Raw genomic sequence first — 19,484 nt, forward strand, 5'->3', positions numbered from 1 at the left:
GCTTGGCCAAGCCGAAGCCAGGAGTCAGAAGCTTCTTCTGGGTCTTCCACATGGATGCAGGGGCCTAAGGGCTTGGGCTATCCTTGGCTGCTTTCCCAGATGCATTAGTAGGGAACTGGATGGAAAGTGGAGCAGCCAAGACTCGAACTGAAACCCATATGGGATGCTGGTACTGCAGGCTGTGGCTTTAACCTGTTGTGTCACAGCACCGGCTCTCCACCTTCCAAATAAAATGAAAATAAATAAAAATCCTTACTTGCCAGAATAATTTTGGTCATATGCTACAGCACAAGGAAAAAAAAAATCTGTGTTCTTCTTCCACTATGTGGAAGCTCATGTGCGTAATCTCTATTTTTAATCTATTCAAGCTAATTCTTCTCTCAATTCTCCTTTCCTTTAAATTTTTTTGTTGTTGTCAAAATTAAATATAGGGGCCGGCGCTGTGGTGCAGTGGGTTAACACCCTGGCCTGAACACCGGCATCTGCTGGTTCTAGTCCTAGCTGCTCCACTTCCAATCCAGCTCTTTGCTATGGCCTGGGAAAGCAGTGGAGCATGGCCCAAATCCTTGGGCCCCTGTACCCGTGTGGGAGACCTGGAAGAAGCTCCTGGCTCCTGGCTTCGGATGGGCACAGCTCCAGTCATTGCAGCCAACTGGGGAGTGAACCATCGGATGGAAGACCTCTCTCTCTCTCTGCCTCTCCTCTCTGTATAACTCTGACTTTCAAATAAATAAATAAATCTTTTTTTAAAAAAAAGAATTAAATATAGGGGCTTGCACTGTGGTATAGCAGCCGCCTGCAGTGCCGGCATCCCATATGGGCACTGTTTCAAGTCCCGGCTGCTCCACTTCCAATCCAGCTCTCTGCTATGGCCTGTAAAGCAGTAAAAGATGGCCCAAGTCCTTGTGTCCCTACCCCAACATGGTAAGACCCAGAGGAAGCTCCCAGCTTCAAAGCAACACAGCTCCAGCCATTGCGGCCAACTGGGGAGTAAACCAACTGACGGAAAACGTCCCTCTCTCTGCCTTTCCTTCTTTCTGTGTGTAACTCTGGTTTTCAAATAAATAAATAAATCTTAAAAAAAAAAGACTTAAGTATTTAAAAATATTCTCTAATGACAAGTGTCTATAACAGAAGTTTCTATAACTCTTTTTTATTTATTTTTTATTTTATTATTATTTTTTTTTATTTTTTGACAGGCAGAGTGGATAGTGAGAGAGAGAGAGAGACAGAGAGAAAGGTCTTCCTTTTTGCCGTTGGTTCACCCTCCAATGGCCGCTGTGGCTGGCGCATCGCGCTGATCTGAAGCCAGGAGCCAGGTGCTTCTCCTGGTCTCCCATGGGGTGCAGGGCCCAAGCACTTGGGCCATCCTCCACTGCCTTCCCGGGCCATAGCAGAGAGCTGGCCTGGAAGAGGGGCAACCGGGACAGAATCTGGCACCCCAACCAGGACTAGGACCCGATGTGCCAGCGCCGCAAGGCGGAGGATTAGCCTGTTAAGCCACGGCACGGGCCCTCTATAACTCTTTAAAATTCTCTTTATTGGCCGGCGCCGCGGCTCACTGGACTAATTCTCCGCCTGCAGTGCCGGCACCCAGGTTCTAGTCCAGGTTGGGGCGCTGGATTCTGTCCCAGTGGCTCTTCTACCAGTCCAGCTCTCTGCTGTGGCCCGGGAGTGCAGTGGAGGATGGCTCAGGTCCTTGGGCCTTGCACCTACAGGGGAGACCAGGAGGAAGCACCTGGCTCCTGGCTTCAGATAGGCACAGAGCGCTGGCTGCAATGCGCCAGCCGTAGCGGCCACTTGGTGGGTGAACCAATGGAAAAAGGAAGACCTTTCTCTCTGTCTCTCTCTCACTGTCTAACTCTGCCTGTCAAAAAAATAAATACATAAAATAAAATCCTCTTTATTGTCTTGGCTGTCACTTCTTTGACAACCATTCAATACATCTGAATATTTTCATAAGATATCATGACTAACAAGAATATATAATATTCTCAGCTTTGTTGATGGAATGCCAAGGTCAGAGATTTCTGTTTTTAGAAATGTCTAAGAGGATATATAAGAAGTTACTATCAACTCTGTTAGGTAAATAACATTTCAGATGTTGTTCTTTTATTCATTACTTGACATAGCCTTCAGCTAAGACAAAATTGTCTTGGTGGCATATAATTTTGCCCAGATGTTGTCATTCTAATAACTGTGAGGATGAAAATTTCCACATCTATTGTCACATTCTGCAGCTCAGTCCACAGTTAATTGGGCATCTAGACTCCCCCTGATGAATTCTAGCCAAGACAGGCCCAGGAGACTCTTCATTTACAAGTATTACTGGCCTGGTTCTGACCTTACTTCTGCCATGGAAAGGTTGAAACATAGGTAAAGAGAATCAATCACCTGTTTAGAAAATAAATCTTGATACAACTAATCAAAAAAATACTTGTTCAAGGAAATTCAATCACCTTATTTGTTTATTTTGCCAGGAAATAGTCTTTTATTATTATGCTGGCATAAAGCCCAGTTGGATTTGTATGTAAAAAGACTGAGCCCCAAAGAGGGGTATTTTCTTATATACGCTTTTAACTTTTTTCTCTCCTTTATCTGGCTAGATATATACAATTGATTGGATATTCTAATGTTTTAAAAAAAGTTTTTATTTAATAAATATAAATTTCATAGGTACAACTTTTGGAATATAACAGTTCTTCCCCCCCATATCCATCCTCCCACCTCCACTCCATCCCATCTCCTACTCCCTCTCCCATCCCATTCTCCATTAAGATTCATTTTTTCTTTTCTTTTTTTTTTTTTTTTTTTATTTGACAGGTAGAGTTATAGATAGTGAGAGAGACAGAGAGAAAGGTCTTCCTTCCATTGGTTCACTCCCCAAATGGCCGCCATGGCCGGCGCTGTGCCAATCCAAAGCCAGGAGCCAGGTGCTTCTTCCTGGTCTCCCATGCGGGTGCAGGGGCCCAGGCACTTGAGCCATCCTCCACTGGCATCCCAGGCCACAGCAGAGAGGTAGACTGGAAGAGGAGCAACCGGGAACTAGAACCTGGCACACAAATGGAATGCTGGTGCCACAGGTGGAGGATTAACCAAGTGAGCTACAGTGCAGGCTCCAAGATTCATTTTTAATTATCTTTATATACAGAAGATCAACTCTATACTAAGTAAAGATTTCAATAGTTTGCACCCACACAGACACACAAAGTATAAAGTATTATTTGAAGACAAGTTTTACTGTTAATTCTCATAGTACAACTCATTAAGGACAGAGGTCCTACATGAGAAGCAAGTGCACAGTGACTCCTGTTGTTGATTTAACAATTGACACTTTTATTTATGATGTCAGCGATCATCCGAGGATCTTGTCATGAGCTGCCAAGGCTATGGAAGCCTTTTGAGTCCATAAACTCCATAAGTATTTAGATAGGGCCATGAGCAAAGTGGAAGTTCTCTCCTCTCTTTGATACCTCCTTCTTTGATGGCCCCTTCTTTCCACTGGGATCTCACTCACAAAGATCTTTCATGTAGGTCATTTATTACCACAGTGTCTTCGCTTTCCATGCCTGAAATGCTCTCATGGGCTTTTTAGCGAGATCTGAATGCCTTAAGAGCTGATTCTAAGGCCAGAGTGCTGTGTAGGGCACTACACTACTGTCTTTCAAATAAATAAATAAATAAATAAATTTTTAAAAATAAATAAATTTTTTAAAACTTCAACCGCATATTCTCTTAGACTCAGCAATTTAACTTCTAAAAATTTATCTTACAGATTTACTTGCATATGTGCAGTTATAGATGAACAAAATCATCTAGTACACATCAATGTTTGTGACAGCAAAAGACTAGGTGAGATTCAGGTTTCTGCCAATAGGGGGCAGTGTAAATAAATTATAATACATTCATACAATCAAATACTTTGCAGGAACCAATGCTGTGGTGTAGTGGGTAAAGCCACTCCTGCAGTACTAGCGCCCCATATAGGCACCAATTCAAGTCTTCTGATCCAGCTCTCTGTTTATGGCCTGGGAAAGCAGTGGAAGATGGCCCAGGTCCTTGGGCCCCTGCACCTGCATGAGAGAACTGGAAGAAGCTCCTGGTTCCTGGCTTCGGATAGGCGCAGCTCCAGCCATTGAAGCCATCTGGGGAGTGAACCAGTGGACGGAAGACCTCTTTCTTTCTCTCTGCCTTTCTATAACTCTGCCTTTCAAATAAATAAATAAATCTTTAAAAGTATATACTTTATAGCTGCAAAAAAAAAATGAAAAAGCTCTATATACTGACATGGAACAATCACCTAGATTATCTGTTAAGGAAAAAAAGAAGGGTATGGAATATCATGCTATGTTTTGAATAAAAAGGGGAAAACAATATTCATATGTATTTATCACATGCACATAAAGAAACTGTACAAGAATATACTAAGAAACTAATAACAGTATAGTCCAAAGGTGAATGTGAAACGTAGGTGGAAGGACCAGGAGCAGCATAGAAAATCAATAGATTTGGGATAGACAGGGTTCAAATGGGAGATCTGTTTCACTGTTTACCTTTTAAATCCTTTTCAAGTCAGGCTTATGGGGGCATAACTTACAGACTTCAGGTACGCACAATTCTGTGAGTTTTGACAAAGATATGAAGTCCTGTAAATATCATTATAGTAAACATATAGACTACTTCTATCACCCCACGAAGTTTCTTTAAAGCCCCTTTGTAGTCAATCCCTTCACTCCCTGTCCAACCCAGTTTCTGACAAGCACTGATTTCTATGTTTTTCAGTTTAGCCGTTTTAACTGGTATACAGTGTTATCTCACCATGGCTTCAATTTGCATTTCACAAATAATGAATGCTGTTGAGCATCTTAATATTATTATTTGCCGGCCGGCGCCGTGGCTCAGTAGGCTAATCCTCCGCCTTGCGGCGCCGGCACACCGGGTTCTAGTCCCGGTCAGGGCACCGATCCTGTCCCGGTTGCCCCTCTTCCAGGCCAGCTCTCTGCTGTGGCCAGGGAGTACAGTGGAGGATGGCCCAAGTGCTTGGGCCCTGCCCCCGCATGGGAGACCAGGATAAGCACCTGGCTCCTGCCATCGGAACAGCGCGGTGCGCCGGCCGCAGCGTGCCTACCGCGGCGGCCATTGGAGGGTGAACCAACGGCAAAAAGGAAGACCTTTCTCTCTGTCTCCCTCTACTGTCCACTCTTCCTGTCAAAAAAATATATATATTATTATTTGCCAAGCATATCTACTCTTTGATGAAAGGCCTATTCAAATCTTCTGCTCATTTTTATTGGGTTGTTTGTTTTTCTTATTGAGTTCTAAGAGCTCTTCATAGATTCAAGATGTTAGTCCTTTTTTAATATGTCTTTCATAAGTATTTTTCACAGTCTGTCTTTTCATTTGCTTGACAGTATCTTTCAAGAACAAAAGTGTTTAATTTTGATGGATTTTAAATTCTTTCATTTTTGCTTCATATAATTATATTTACAAACTTTCTTTAAAGAAAAAGTACAAAGTGACAGTGCTTAACAATCTAAGAACATGTTTTATTAAAACAAATGGCACAAGGCCAGAAGTAGTATGGAGGTGAAGGAGGGCATAAATTTTCGAGAAAGGAAGGACTCTTGGGAGAAAAAAACCTACAAAGAGAAGGGAGAGTCTAGGAACGTGCCTGGGCCTATTGATAACTAAAGAGAAATGATCAGGAAAACAAAACACAAGGAGAACAATGTAATAAAACTCTCAACGGAAATAAGTACAATTCAGCTAAAATTCTGGAATGCTAACTTTTAAATTTTTTCTTCCCCTGGTCACTAGAGCCCTAGGCACAGGAAGTTTCAGCTGAAGCATTAGGAAGACAGCAGGAGGAGAAAAGGCGCTGTTCCCAGAGACAAAGGAATGAGAGATGCTAGCTGAAGGGCTGAGGAAACTGGGGCATGCTTTAAAAGCAGGAGGGAAGCAAATGAACAGGCAGACTCAAATCATCAAGTAAACACAAGCTCAATTTTGAAACTGCTTGGACCAGAATGTTGTTAGATACATATGGTTCAGGACTTCTTTGTACTATACAACCTTGTTCAATACAACTAATACATCTTTAAAAAAAAAAAAAACTATTTATTTATTTATTTATTGAAAGCCAGAGTTATAAAGAAAAAGAGGGGCAGAGGAAGAGAGAGAGACAGGTCTTCCATCTACTGGTTCTCTCCCCAGATGGCCTCAACAGCCAAGGCTGAGCCAGACCGAAGCCAGGAGCCAGGAGCTTCGTCCAGGACCCCAGCAAAAGTGCGAGAGCCCAAGCATTTGGGCTATCTTTCCGCTGACTTCCCAGATGCATTAGCAGGGAAATGGATCAGAAGTGGAGCAGCCAGGACTCAAACCGGCACAAATATGGGATGCCAGCACTGCAGGTAGCAGCTTAACCTGTTACACCACAGTGGCAGCCCCAAAACTAATACATCTTAAAGGTTATGAATAGTAGAGGCTCACAAAACCACTCAGGAAAAAAACAAAACAAAACAAAACCACTCTGTTGAGTGTCTTACTTTGTGGTGATGGAATAGTTTTTTGTTCTGGTTATGATGTTCGCTATATGAATCTATACATGTGATAAAATTTCATATATAACTCCTCCCACCCAAAAAAAAACTACATACAAAAACTGGTAAAATCTGACTAAAATCTATTCCTGAATTAACATTGTACATACATCAATTTCCCAGTGTTGACAATGTACTGCAACTATGTAAGAATGTCATTTGAGGAAAGTGGGTGACTTTACCATACTAACAGTACTATTTCTGCAACTTCTTGTGAGTTTTAAACTATCGCCAAGTAAAAAGACCTTTAAAACAGAGAAAAATACAAAAAAATGTCAAAAGCATATATAATTGTGTCATGGATACCCCATCCTTAATTAACCTTTTCAACTAATGGACCAACTACTGTTTCTTACTGGTATCTAGTGACAATAAAACTGCTTTTATTACCCACAAAAGTTTTAATTAAAATTATAAGCTTTAAAGGTATTATATAAAAACTGTCTTTTAAAAACAAAAGAGGGGAAGGGCGGTGCTGTGGTGTAGTGGGTTTTAGGTTTCCTCCTGCAGTGCTGGTATCCCATATGAGCATGCGTTTGAGTTCTGGCTGCTCCACTTCTGATCCAACTCCCTGCTATGGCCTGAGAAAGCAGCAGAAGATGGCCAAAGTGCCTGGGCCCCTGCACCCATATGCGAGACCCAGAAGAAGCTCCTGGCTCCTGGCTTCGGATTGGCACAGCTCCGGCTGTTGTGGCCATTTGGGGAATGAGCCAGCAGATGGAAGACCTCTTTCTATGTCTCTCCCTCTCAGACTGTACCTCTGTCTTTCAAATAAATACATAAAATCTTTAAAAAAGAGAGAGAGAAAAAAAATTATATCAACAGATGTCATATCAATGGAGCTGTCCAATCTTGGTCTTCAAATCTGTGGGTCAAAATAAGTCTCTTTCCTTCATAAATAGCTTGTCTTAGTTATTAAATTGTATTTCATTATAGCAATGAAAAGCTAATACAACTTCTTACACTGCTTACACTATGATCTGCCACAATAATCATTCTTTTGCATATCTCTCAATCACCTTTCTCTTTCAAAGTGCTAATCTGACCTAGAGAAATCCTTTCTAACACCTCCAAAAGTCTCGCTGTCTATAACTCTCTCTGAAAATAATCTGCTTTTTGTTTCTTCATAGCACCACAACCTAAAATTATATACTGATTTATGTATTATCTGTTTTCTATTCTAAAATATAACCACCATAATTGCCTTTATTTTGTCTGCCTGTTCCACAGTGGTACCAGAATCTAGATCTCTCCTCACATATAATATGTACTCATTAAACATAACAATAATGTAATGTTCTAAAAAATGAAAATCTGATACTTGGAATAGAAATGAGATTCCAGGATCAACATTGGTACAGCAGGTTAAGTTGTTGCCTGGGACACCAGACCCCATATTAGAGTGCCACTTTGAGTCCTGGCTGCTCTACTTCTAATCCAGCTCCCTGCTACTGTGCCTGGGAATGCAGTAGAAGAAGGCTCAAGTACTTGGGCCCCTGAACCTACGTCAGAAATCTAGATGCAGTAACTGATTCCTGGCTCAGCCCTATCAAGGCCATGTGGTGAGTGAACCAGTGGATGGATGATCTCTTTCTGTCTCTACTTCTCTGTTACTTTGTCTTTTAAATAAATAAATCTTTTTTCATTTATCTATTTGAAAGAGAGAGAGAGAGAGAGAGAGAGAGAGAGAGAGAGAGAGAGAGAAAGATCTTCTATCTGCTGATTCACTCCCCAAATGGCTGTAAGGGCCAGAGCTGGTCTGATCTGAAGCCAGTAGCTTCATCCAGGTCTCTGACATGGGTGACAGGGGACCAAGTATTTGGGCCATCTTCCACTGTTTTCCTACGCACATTAGCAGGGAGCTGGATCAGAAGTGGAGCAGCTGGGACTTGAACTGGCACCTATATGTGATGCCAGCACTGCAGGCAGTGGCATTACCTGCTTTGCCACAGCACTGGCCTCATAAAATAAACCTTACAAAATAAAGAAAGAAATGAGACTCCAAATACATTCAAATCTAGTAAGTTACACTGAACCTAAGTTCATTACCTGCCTTACTATATGTTAACAATATACTATCACTAGAGGTGAAGAGAGGTTCTCATAATTTCTAAGTACTTAAATTTTCTTATATTTTAAATATAATTTGCATTTATGTAACAACCCTTATCATATATATAATTCAATCAAAACAGTAGCATGAACACTAATCACAATCTGTAACTCGGTGAAAACAAAACTAAAGGTAAAAACTAAACATCAGAGGGAGGGCATGAGATGCAGTGGCTGAGACCCCATTTGGAATGTTCACACCCTACACTGGACTGCCTGGATAAAGTCCCAGCTCCTCCACTTCTGACCCAGTTTCCCACTAATGCACACCCTGGCAGGCAGCAGGTAATGGCTCAAGTACTTGGGTCTTTCCCATGAGGGAGACCCAAAGGCTTCCATAGGCCTAACCTCAGTTGTGGCAGATATTTGAGGAGTAAACCAATTAATGGAAGATCCCTCTCTGTCTCTCAAATAAAATGAAAATAAATAAATAAAATTTAAAGTAAATATCAGAAGGACTGCCATCGGAGATAACTGCCATGTGACAATGTGTGGAGCTTCCTGAGCCACTCTCCAGTGAAACTGCTGGAAATAATTTAGAAAACAATTGCTTAAAGTCTCTAGAAATGATCATAAAGGCAAACAACAAATCAGAAAATACCTTCTTTCAAGAAAATGTCTGAAAATTCATTGGGAAAGGTGAGGTCTGTGGTATCTCAACCAAGGCGGCTCCCACCCCACTTGAGCTCAGCAAGGGTGACTCCACTGAGATAACTGCAGTCAAAAACACAGGACTCTCCGCCTCCTCAGCTCTCAGCCAGAGGGCTTGCTTCCTGGGAGAAGCAGGACTTCAACACTTCCTGCCTCCAGCTGCCTTTCCTGAGAAGGCTACGTCCTGGCAAGTGCAGGTGTAGTCAGGAAAACAGGTGAAACAAGCTTCACCAGTCCCACTGCTACCCCAGGGCACACTTACAGATGCACCTTCGTCGAAGACTTAACATGGTACATATGTGTGTGGGACAGTGGAGTTGACTTTACCAAAATCATCCAGTGACTGAACAAACCAATAATAATAGCAGGTCCTGGAATAAGACCAGTACACAGAGTTCTAACAATATACTATCCATAATGCCTCATTTCTAACAAAAAATCATGAGGTTTTCAAAGAACCAGCATAGGATGACCCATATGCCAGTAGAAGTAGGCACCAGAAACTGCCTATGAGAACGACTAGATACTGTGTTTATCAGGAAAACATTTCAAAGGAAATCTAAAAGGTAGCTTGGTTAAAGAAGTATGATGAAGGGGCCAGTGCTGTGGCATAGCAGGTAAAGTCACCACTTGCAGTGCTGGCATCCCATATGGACACCAATTCATGTCCTGGTTGCTCCACTTCCAATCCAGCTCTTAGCTATAATGTGGGAAAGCAGTGGAGAATGGTCCAAGTCCTTGTGCCCTTGTACCCGCTTGGGAGACCTAGAAGAAGCTTCTGGCTCCTGGCTTTGGATCGGCTCAGCTTCAGCCATGTGTACATTTGGGGAGTGAACCAGTGGATAGAAGACTCTCTCTCTTTCTCTCTCTGCCTCTCAAATAAATAAATAAATCTCAAAAAAAAAAAAAAAGTATGATAACTATGTTGTATTAAATAAAGAATAACGCTAAAGAGAAACAAGTGATTTCTGAAGTTGAAGTTGAAAAGTTTAACAACAGAATTATAGCTTAGGCTGGCGCCGTGGTGTAGTGGGTTAAGCCTCTCTATATCTCTCCCTCTCTGTCTGTAACTCTCTCTCTCAAATAAATAATAAAAATCTTAACCAAAAAAAAAAAAATTATAGCTTGTCAGAAGGCCTCAGACTACAAAAAAGATCCCTAATCCTAACGGGTTAATATATAGTCTTACTCTAACACCATTCTAAATCTGCCTCCAATGTACATTTTTAAAATAATCAACCTTCAATTAAAAAAGCTTAATTTCATTCCATAATTTAATCAGAAAATATATAGGCCATTTCTTAGGTGGCATCCATTCTTAGATGTGATTAGTATTTTTTTAAAAGGAGTAAAAAAGTATAAATTAAAGGGTAATTTTCAAATATTTAATGATAATATGAAAAATCTTACTGATCTGACGTCACCACAGGAATTGGTAAATTGTCGAGCCAAGCCAAAATCAAGCATGTAACATTTCCTACACGTACTAGGAAAGCGACCCATGGCGAAGTTTGACTAGAAAAACAAAGAAGGAAAATACATGTATTTTTTATAAAACATAGTCCTTAGGTATTACCTTACTTAAGTCTTAACTCTATTCCTATTGAAATGCTATATAAAACAGTGTTCTAAGCATACAATTTTAGTTAGTGACATTTACTAAATACCAATATATAATTTAGTTGTGGAATCTTTTAAAGTCTAGCATCAGGTAAACTTTTAGCAAAAAAGAAATTAAACAATCATTAAAATGACATACAACATAACAATGACTTAATCAGAAGTCTAAGTTCCTTAAAATTCTATTTCCAAGTCACTGTGCAAATGTCAACCCAACTCCTATTTTTGAAAATAAGAGAAACTAAAGATGGGTCAAAAAAAATTCACAGCTCAGAAATTTAAAAAGGAGGGGCCAGCATTGTGGCATAGTGGGTAAATCCACCACCTGCAGTGCCAGCATTCCAATATTGGTGTCAGTTTGAATCCCAGCTGCTCCACTTCCATTCCAGCTCTCTACTATGGCCTGGGAAAGCAGCAGAGGATGGCCCAAGTGCTTGGGTCCCTGCACCCACGTGGAAGACCCAGAAGAAGCTCCAGCTTCCTGTTCGTTGTGACCATTTGGGGAGTAAACCAGTAGATGGAAGACCTTTCTGTCTCTCCCTCTGCCTCTCTGTAACTCTGCCTTTCAAATAAATAATCTTTAAAAAAAAAAAAAAGAAAGAAAAAGAAAGAAATTTAAAAGGGAAGCCATTTAGCATAGTAGTTAAGACACCTGCATCCAACATTGGTGTACCTAGGTTTGATCCCTGACCCTACCTTCCTGCTAATACAGACACTGCGAGGCACAGTTACTCAAGTAATTGAGTTTCTGCTACCCACATGGGAGACCTGGATTTCATTCTTAGGCCTCAGCTTTAGCTCTGACCCAGCCTCAGCCATTGTGGGCATTTGGGAGTGAATTAGCAGGTGTTACTCTGTCTCTCTGCCTATCAAATGAATAAAGGTAAAAATAAAGAAATCTCCATAAGCATAACAAAATAGCATTTTACTAAGTCTAATAGACTTAAGGAAAATATACTTTGTATTCTTCCCTTAATAAAAATCACTGTAATGTTAAGTGACCACAAACTTGAAAAGATGAATATATAAATAAGGGAATACGAGAAGGAGAAAAAGCAAACTACAAAATAATTGTTAGCTTTCTTTATAAAATAACATTCTGCTTTTGGAATTTTCTGATGAAAATGGAAACTTTTCAATCACCACGGTTCTCAAATGACACTTAGAATTGGGAGCAAGACAAAGGCTGCACCACATGCAATCTGACTCTATCATATTACTTTTGTTGACACTTACTATGTAATTTTAGAAATCATGTAACAACAAAGAATTGCACTTTTCAACTACACCAATATAGGATAAATTTCTACAACATATGGTGTACATATGGTGTATTAAAAATGGGTCATCTCCCCTAATGGACAATAAAATACTGAAAAGGAAAAACTATGAAAGCATATTTCACAGCTATAGAAACAATAATTTCTAAGAGAAAGAGAATAGGAAAAAAAACTCATAAAAACAAAACAAACCAAACAAAAACCTCACTGTTTTTCTATAGTAGCAATCAGGAGAAGAAGGTCTTTCCCAATGACAGTTTCTTATAAACACAATTTGAGAATCAAGGAACAGTTTCAAGAATACAATGTGAACATCTAAAAGCAACATACATATATTTTTAAAACCATTATCAGGAAAAAGAAATCTAAAAAGTAACTACCAATTCGGTACCATTGTTAAAACTTGTAATAGTTATAGTCAAGCATAAAACATTTTTAATTTGGCTTCCAAGTAGTATTTTCATTGTACAACAAAGTTCTTGAAAATAAACTGTATTTTGTAATTACCACTTGAAAAAAAATAAAAAAAAATTACATTTTTCCTTCCAGATCAGTATAGAAAAGCTACATTTGTAATTTATTGTGTCAAATGGAGTAACAAACAGCTCTGGGTGGAAAAGGCCCCTACCGGTTTAATGTCTCGGTGTAAGAATCCCACAGAATGGATGCTTTCAATAGACTCCAGAATTTGTCTTCCCAACCGAAGAGTAGTGCTAATGGTGAACGTGCCCCGGACCTGGCTACGGCGAAGATCTGCCAGATTCCGACCCTGTGGAAACAAAATAAATGCTCTCAAATTTCCCACTAAGACTAAGAGAAGACTGGGAAATTACTCATTTACCATTAAAATATGTTTCAACTGAAATAACAAGAGTTTTACCCCAACCATGATTGCCTCACACAACAAAACAGATTCTCTTAATAATACAAATGCTACAATTTAAGAATAACCTGCTTTTTAGCATATCAAGTTTGATTCATGTTTCCCTTTATGTCTGATGTTGAAACAAACTACTTGATTATTTTTAGATACACAATATATAGAGAATGAAAGCATAATTTCTCATTGCTGCCTAACATATATTCTCATGCAATCTACTAACTTTCCTGCATCAATTTCCTCACAAAATGAGGACATTCTTACTTTCCTCAGAGTTTTGTGTGGATTAAACAGATTGATGTAAAGTTTCTATAATGCTGTCTGGTACACAGTAGGTACTCAACAGAAGTTAACTGGCATTAATATGATCAAATGTGATATGACAAACATTCAATTACTTCTAGCTGAGGATAAAAAAGCAATGGATGGGAAAAATTTAAAAGCAATTGATAGGGGCTGGCACTGTGGCACAGTGGGTTAAAGCTCTGGGTTGTGGTGTCGGCATCCCATGTAGGTGCTGGTTCAAGTACTGGTGCTCCACTTCCAATACAGCTCTCTGCTATGGCCTGGGAAAGCAGTGGAGGATGGCCCAAGTGCTTGAGTCCCCCTGCACCTGCATGGGAGACCTGGAAGAAACTTCAGGCTACTGGTTTCAGATCAGCCCAGCTCCAGCCATTGTGGCCATTTGGGGAATAAATCAGTGGATGGAAGACTTCTCTCTCTCTCTCTGCCTCTCTGTAACTCTGCCTTTCAAATAAACAAATAAATAAATCTTTTTATTTTTATTTTTTTTGACAGGCAGAGTGGATAGTGAGAGAGAGAGACAGAGAGAAAGGTCTTCCTTTTTTTGCCGTTGGTTCACCCTCCAATGGCCACTGCGGCCGACGTTTTGTACTGATCCGAAGCCAGGAGCCAGGTGCTTCTCCTGGTCTCCCATGCGGGTGCAGGGCCCAAGCACTTGGGCCATCCTCCACTGCCTTCCCAGGGCCATAGCAGAGAGCTGGCCTGGAAGAGGGGCAACTGGGATAGAATCCGGCGCCCCAACCGGGACTAGAACCCGGTGTGCCAGCGCCGCAAGGCGGAGGATTAGCCTGTTAAGCCATGGCGCTGGCCTAAAGACTGTTAACACTTAAAAAAAAAAAATCCTGTGACTCCAGGATCCCATATAGGAGCACTGGTTTGAGTCCTGGATGCTCCACTTCCAGTCCAGCTCCCTGCTAATGTGCCTGTGAAAGCAGTGGAAGATGGTCTGAGTGTTTGGTGCTCCTGCACCCACATAGGAGACCCGGATGGAGCTCTGGCCTCTCGGCTTTGGCATGGCCCATCCCCAACCACTGAAGCCATTTGGGGAATGAACCCTGGATGGAAGATCGCTCTCTCTCTTTCTGCCTTTCAAATAGATTTAAAAAAAAAAAGGGGGGGGGGGCAAGATGCGTCTGTCCTCAATGAGTTGTATTGAGAGTTAACTGTAAAACTAGTTTTTAAACAGTTTCTTTTTTTGCGTGTGCATGTGTGTGTGTGCAAATTGTTGAAATCTTTACTTAGTATAGAGTTGGTCTTCTGTGTTCAAAGTTAATCGAAAAGAATTTTAATAGAGATTGGGACTGGCAAGGGGAGAGGGAGGAGAAAGGGTGGGAGGGCTAGTGTGGTGGGAAGAATAACTATATTCCTAAAGTTATATTTATGAAATTTGTATTCCTTAAAAAAATAAATTAAAAAAAGTATATTATAAAAAAAAAAGATGTGTCTAGCTAGTATCAGATCTAGTACATTCATGCTTGCATTTAATGCTTTTAGCACCCTAAAGAGAAGTTGTTCCTATTTCCATTTTACAATCAGAAAAACAGGTGTGAGAAGGTTAAATAACATTTCACCTGTTAAGGTTGCTTTTCAACTCTGAATCTGTCTGACTCCAAAGTGCTTTTTTCTACAATGATATTGCTGCTTCATCAAGAAGTTTTCTTACTTTTGAGGCAACAAATTAAAATCTGAGGAGGGCAGCGCCGGCACACCGGGTCTAGTCCCGGTTGGAGCGCCGGATTCTATCCCCATTGCCCCTCTTCCAGGCCAGCTCTCTGCTATGGCCCGGGAAGGCAGTGGAGGATGGCCTAAGTCCTTGGGCCCTGCACCTGCATGGGAGACCAGGAGAAGCACCTGGCTCCTGGCTTCGGATCAGCAAGATGCACCGGCCGCAGCGGCCATTGGAGGGTGAACCAACGACAAAAAAAGGAAGACCTTTCTCTCTGTCTCTCTCTCTCACTATCCACTCTGCCTGTCCAAAAAAAAAAAAAAAAAAAAAAATCTGAGGAGGAACAGGGCTGTAACCCTGCAGTTCTACCACCCAGAGTACAGAATGGCTCCCATATCATAAGGGGATTTAAACATCCCAATTTCTAGGCTCCAAATTTTATAGTATAAGTGTGGGATTATCGGGACACTAAAATCACCACTTCATCTAAAGACAATTTTAACTTTTGGAAAGCAAAAAATTCTTAGTATTATTTATTCAAAGTGAAATGTTAATTACTACTTAAGTAATCTAAGAATTTTCAAATTACATTAAAGTCAGGAGCCTTTTATACTTTATATCTTGGGAAATTCCATTTCCAATAGCATAAATTAATTGATATTATTATTTTTTAATGTTAGAGAAATTTGTTGCATCCCTAGCAAATGTTCAAAAAAGTGGTAATTGGGTGGTGCTGTGGCTCACTGGGTTGATCCTCCACCTATGGCGCCGGCATCCCATGTAGGCACCGGGTTCTAGTCCCGGTTGCTCCTCTTCCAGTCCAGCTCTCTGCTGTGGCCTGGGAGGACAGTGGAGGATGGCCCAAGTGCTTGGGCCCCTGCACACGCATGGGAGATTGGGAGGGGTACCTGGCTCCTGGCTTTGATCAGCGTAGCTCTGGCCATAGTGGCCATTTGGGGGGTGAACCAACGGAGGGAAGACCTCTCTCTCTCTCTTTCTCTCTCTCTATCTATCAAATAAATAAATAAAAATAAAAAAGTGGTGATTTACAGTACTGAGTTATATAACCCAATGAGAATACCTATTAACTTGTTTTTAAAGACTTATTTATTTATTTATTTGAAAGGCAGAATAAGAGAGAAAGAGAGAGAGAGAGAGATCTTTAATCCACTGGTTCACTCCCCAAATGGGTGCAATAGTTGGGGTTAGGCCAGGCAGACGCTGGGAAGCTGGAGCTCTATCCAGGTCCTCCACATGAGTGGCAGGAGCCCCAAGCACTTGGGTCTTCGTCTGTTGACCTCCCAGGCACATTAGCAGGGAGCTATATCAGAAGCAGAGCACCTGAACCTGTGCTCCAATATGGAATGCTGGCACTGCAGGTGGCAGCTTAGCTCACTGCTCAACAACAGCCCCCTTAATAACTTTCATTAGCCATTCAAAAGTTTTTTCTGGGACATGTATTTGGAGCAGTGGTTAAGACATCACTTTGGATTCCCGCATCCCATACTGAGGTACATGGCTTGAATCCTGGTGTCAAGTGACTTCAGTTCCCACTAATGTGCACCCTAGAAAATAAGAGATGATGGCTCATGTATTTGAGTCCCTGCTAATCACATGGGAGACCTGGACTGAGATCCTTGGCTACTGGCTTCAGACTTGTTAAGCCCCAGCTATTGTAGGCATATGGAAAGTGAACCAGTAGATGGAAGATGTTGCCAACCGTCTGCTGTCTCTCCCTTTCTCTTTCTCTCTCCCTGGATGTGTCTTATCTTCCTCCCTCTCTCTGCTTTTAAAATAAAATTAAATAATAAGTAAAAGTTTATACAAAAATTTAAACTTTTATTGCCAAAAAATATATTCACGATAATTCAGGAACTCTATTTGTAAACAATTTCCACATCATAAAAACCTTCAAAAGGGAAAAAGAATGAATCTGATTTATGATATCACTAATAATTTAAAAGATTTATTTATTTATTTGAAAGTCAGAATTACACAGAGAGAGGAGAGGCATAGAGAGAGAGGTCTTCCATCCGCCTGTTCACTCCCCAATTGGCTGCAAAGGCTGGAGCTCTGTCAATCCAAAAGCCAGGAGCCAGGAGCTTCTTCCAGGTCTCCCATGCAGGTACAGGGGCCCAAGGACTTGGGCCATTTTCCGCTGCTTTCCCAGGCCATATCAGAGAGCTGGATTGGAAGTGGAGCATCCAGGACTAGAACCAGTGCCCATATGGGATACCAACACTACAAGCAGTAGCTTTAACTGCTACACCACAGCACCAGCCTAAAGATTTAAATCTTTTAAAACATAAATCTAAAGACTCAATTAGCAAAATTTAGGAAGATAAATACAGCATTGACAAGAGAATACAGAGTTATGAAAATGGTAAATGCATGTAGATTTCACCCACTAAATTATACTTCAGAGTAAATACTACCAATAGCTATTATTTGTATAGAGAAATACTGAAGATAATGTCTGGTTTCACCAAAAATGAGTGGTTAGGGATAGGTGTTGTGATGTAACAGGTTAAGCCACTGCTGGGCACACCCACATCCTATATCAGAATACTGGTTCCAGATCCAGTTCCTCTACTTTGTATTGCAGCTTCCTGGTAATGCATACCTACAGGTGATGGCTCAAGTGGTTGGGTCCCTGCTACACATGTGATAGACCTGGTGGTTTCTAGCCTAGGCCTGGTCCAGGCCTGACTACTGCAGGCATTTGGTGAATAAAACAGCAGCTGGAGAGTGCTCTATATGTATGTGTGTTCACATGTGTGTGTGTGCATGTGTGTATGTGTGTTGCTCTGCCTTTCAAGTAAACATTGTTTTTAAATAAGTGGCTAAACAAATTATAATGCAGTTATATATATTACAGTTATTACTGACATGCAGCTATTTAAAAACTGAAAATAGAGGCCTGTGTTGTGGCACAGCAAGTTAATCTGCCACTTACAATGCAGGTATCCCATATCAGAGTGCTGTTCTGAGTCCTAGCTGACCTACTTCTGATTCAGTTTCCTGCTAATGCACTTGGGAAGGCAACAGATAATGGCCCAAGTACTTGGGACCCTGACACCCACATGGGAGACCCAGATGGAGTTCTGGGTCCTTGGATTTGGCCTGGCCCAGCCCTCATCTTTGTGGCCATTTGGGGAGCAGTGGATGGAAGATCTCTCTCTCTCTCTCTCTCTCTCTCTCTCTCTTTCTCTTTCTCTTTCTCTGTCACTCTGCCACAAATAAATAAACATACCTTTTTAAAAAAAATGAAGGGAAGTGGGGATGATTAGTTAAGATGCTGCTTGGGATACTCTTATTTCATTTCAGTGCCTATGTTATTATGTCCCACCTCTACTGTCAATCTAGCTTCACACTAATGACCACTGTGGGAGGCCGAAGGTGATGACTCAAGTCCTTGGATCCCTTCACCCATGTGGGAGACCCAGATTGGTTGCTGGGCTCCGACCTCTGGCATGGCATAGACTAGGCTGTTGCAGGCATATGGGGAGTGAACCAGCAGATGGAAGATAGAGCTTGCTCTCTCATCTTAATACATTTCAAACAAAATAATTTTTTAAAGAATGAATGGAGTTTGTGGCCGGCGCTGTAGCGAAGCGGGTTAAAACCCTGGCCTAAAGCGCCAGCATCCCATATGGGTATTGGTTCTAGTCCCGGCTGCTCCTCTTCCAATCCAGCTCTCTGCTTTGGCCTGGGAAAGCAGTAGAAGATGGCCCAAGTCCTTGGGCCTCTGCACCACTGTGAGAGACCTGGAAGAAGCTCCTGGTTCCTGCCTTCAAATCGGCACAGCTCCAGCCATTGCGGCCATGTGGGAATGAACCAGCAGATGGAAGATCTCTCTTTGTCTCTACCTCTCTCTGTAACTCTGTCTTTCAAATAAATAAAATAAATCTTTAAAAAAAATGAATGGAGGTGGGAAGAAAATAAAATAACATTGAATGAATGCAAAAATCAAATGCAGGATGGGTTGGATGCAGCAGTTAAGACACCTACTAGGGAGGTTTGCATCCTTATGTTGGAGCATCTAGATTCAACTCTACTTCTGATTCTAACTTCCTGCTATGGCACACCTCAGGAGACAGCAAATGATGGTTCATATACTTGGGTCCCTACCACCCATGTGGGAGACCTGAAAAGAGTTACAGGCTTCAGCCTGGCCCAGCCCCACTGTTGTGGACATATGAGGAGTGAACCAACAATGAAAGATCTCTCTCTCTGCCTTTCAAATAAAATAAAAAGAAAAGAAAAAAATTTTAAATCAAGTACATTTCTCCCAAATAATTCTTTAAACTTAATATAATCCTAATAAATTTTGTTTTTATTATTGAAAATTGAAAATACCTAAAAGGGTAATA

General features: G+C 41.2%; 1 protein-coding gene across 5 annotated transcripts in view; it reads right to left on the bottom strand.

Moving 5' to 3' along the window:
- Positions 1–19,484, bottom strand: part of TTBK2 (tau tubulin kinase 2) — a 161,665-nt gene that overhangs the window by 56,889 nt on the left and 85,292 nt on the right. For 4 of the 5 annotated variants that reach the window (XM_062205751.1, XM_062205748.1, XM_062205752.1 and 1 more), the window contains 2 exons: positions 12,891–13,031; positions 10,773–10,877 (listed from right to left, as the gene is read on the bottom strand). In XM_062205751.1, coding sequence (XP_062061735.1) covers positions 10,773–10,877; positions 12,891–13,031 — 246 coding nt within the window. The remainder of the gene's footprint in view (positions 1–10,772; positions 10,878–12,890; positions 13,032–19,484) is intronic. The other variant, XM_062205750.1, reaches the window with a different exon arrangement.

Source organism: Lepus europaeus, chromosome 11 (assembly GCF_033115175.1).
Source record: "Lepus europaeus isolate LE1 chromosome 11, mLepTim1.pri, whole genome shotgun sequence".
Taxonomy (NCBI): Eukaryota; Metazoa; Chordata; class Mammalia; order Lagomorpha; family Leporidae; genus Lepus; species Lepus europaeus.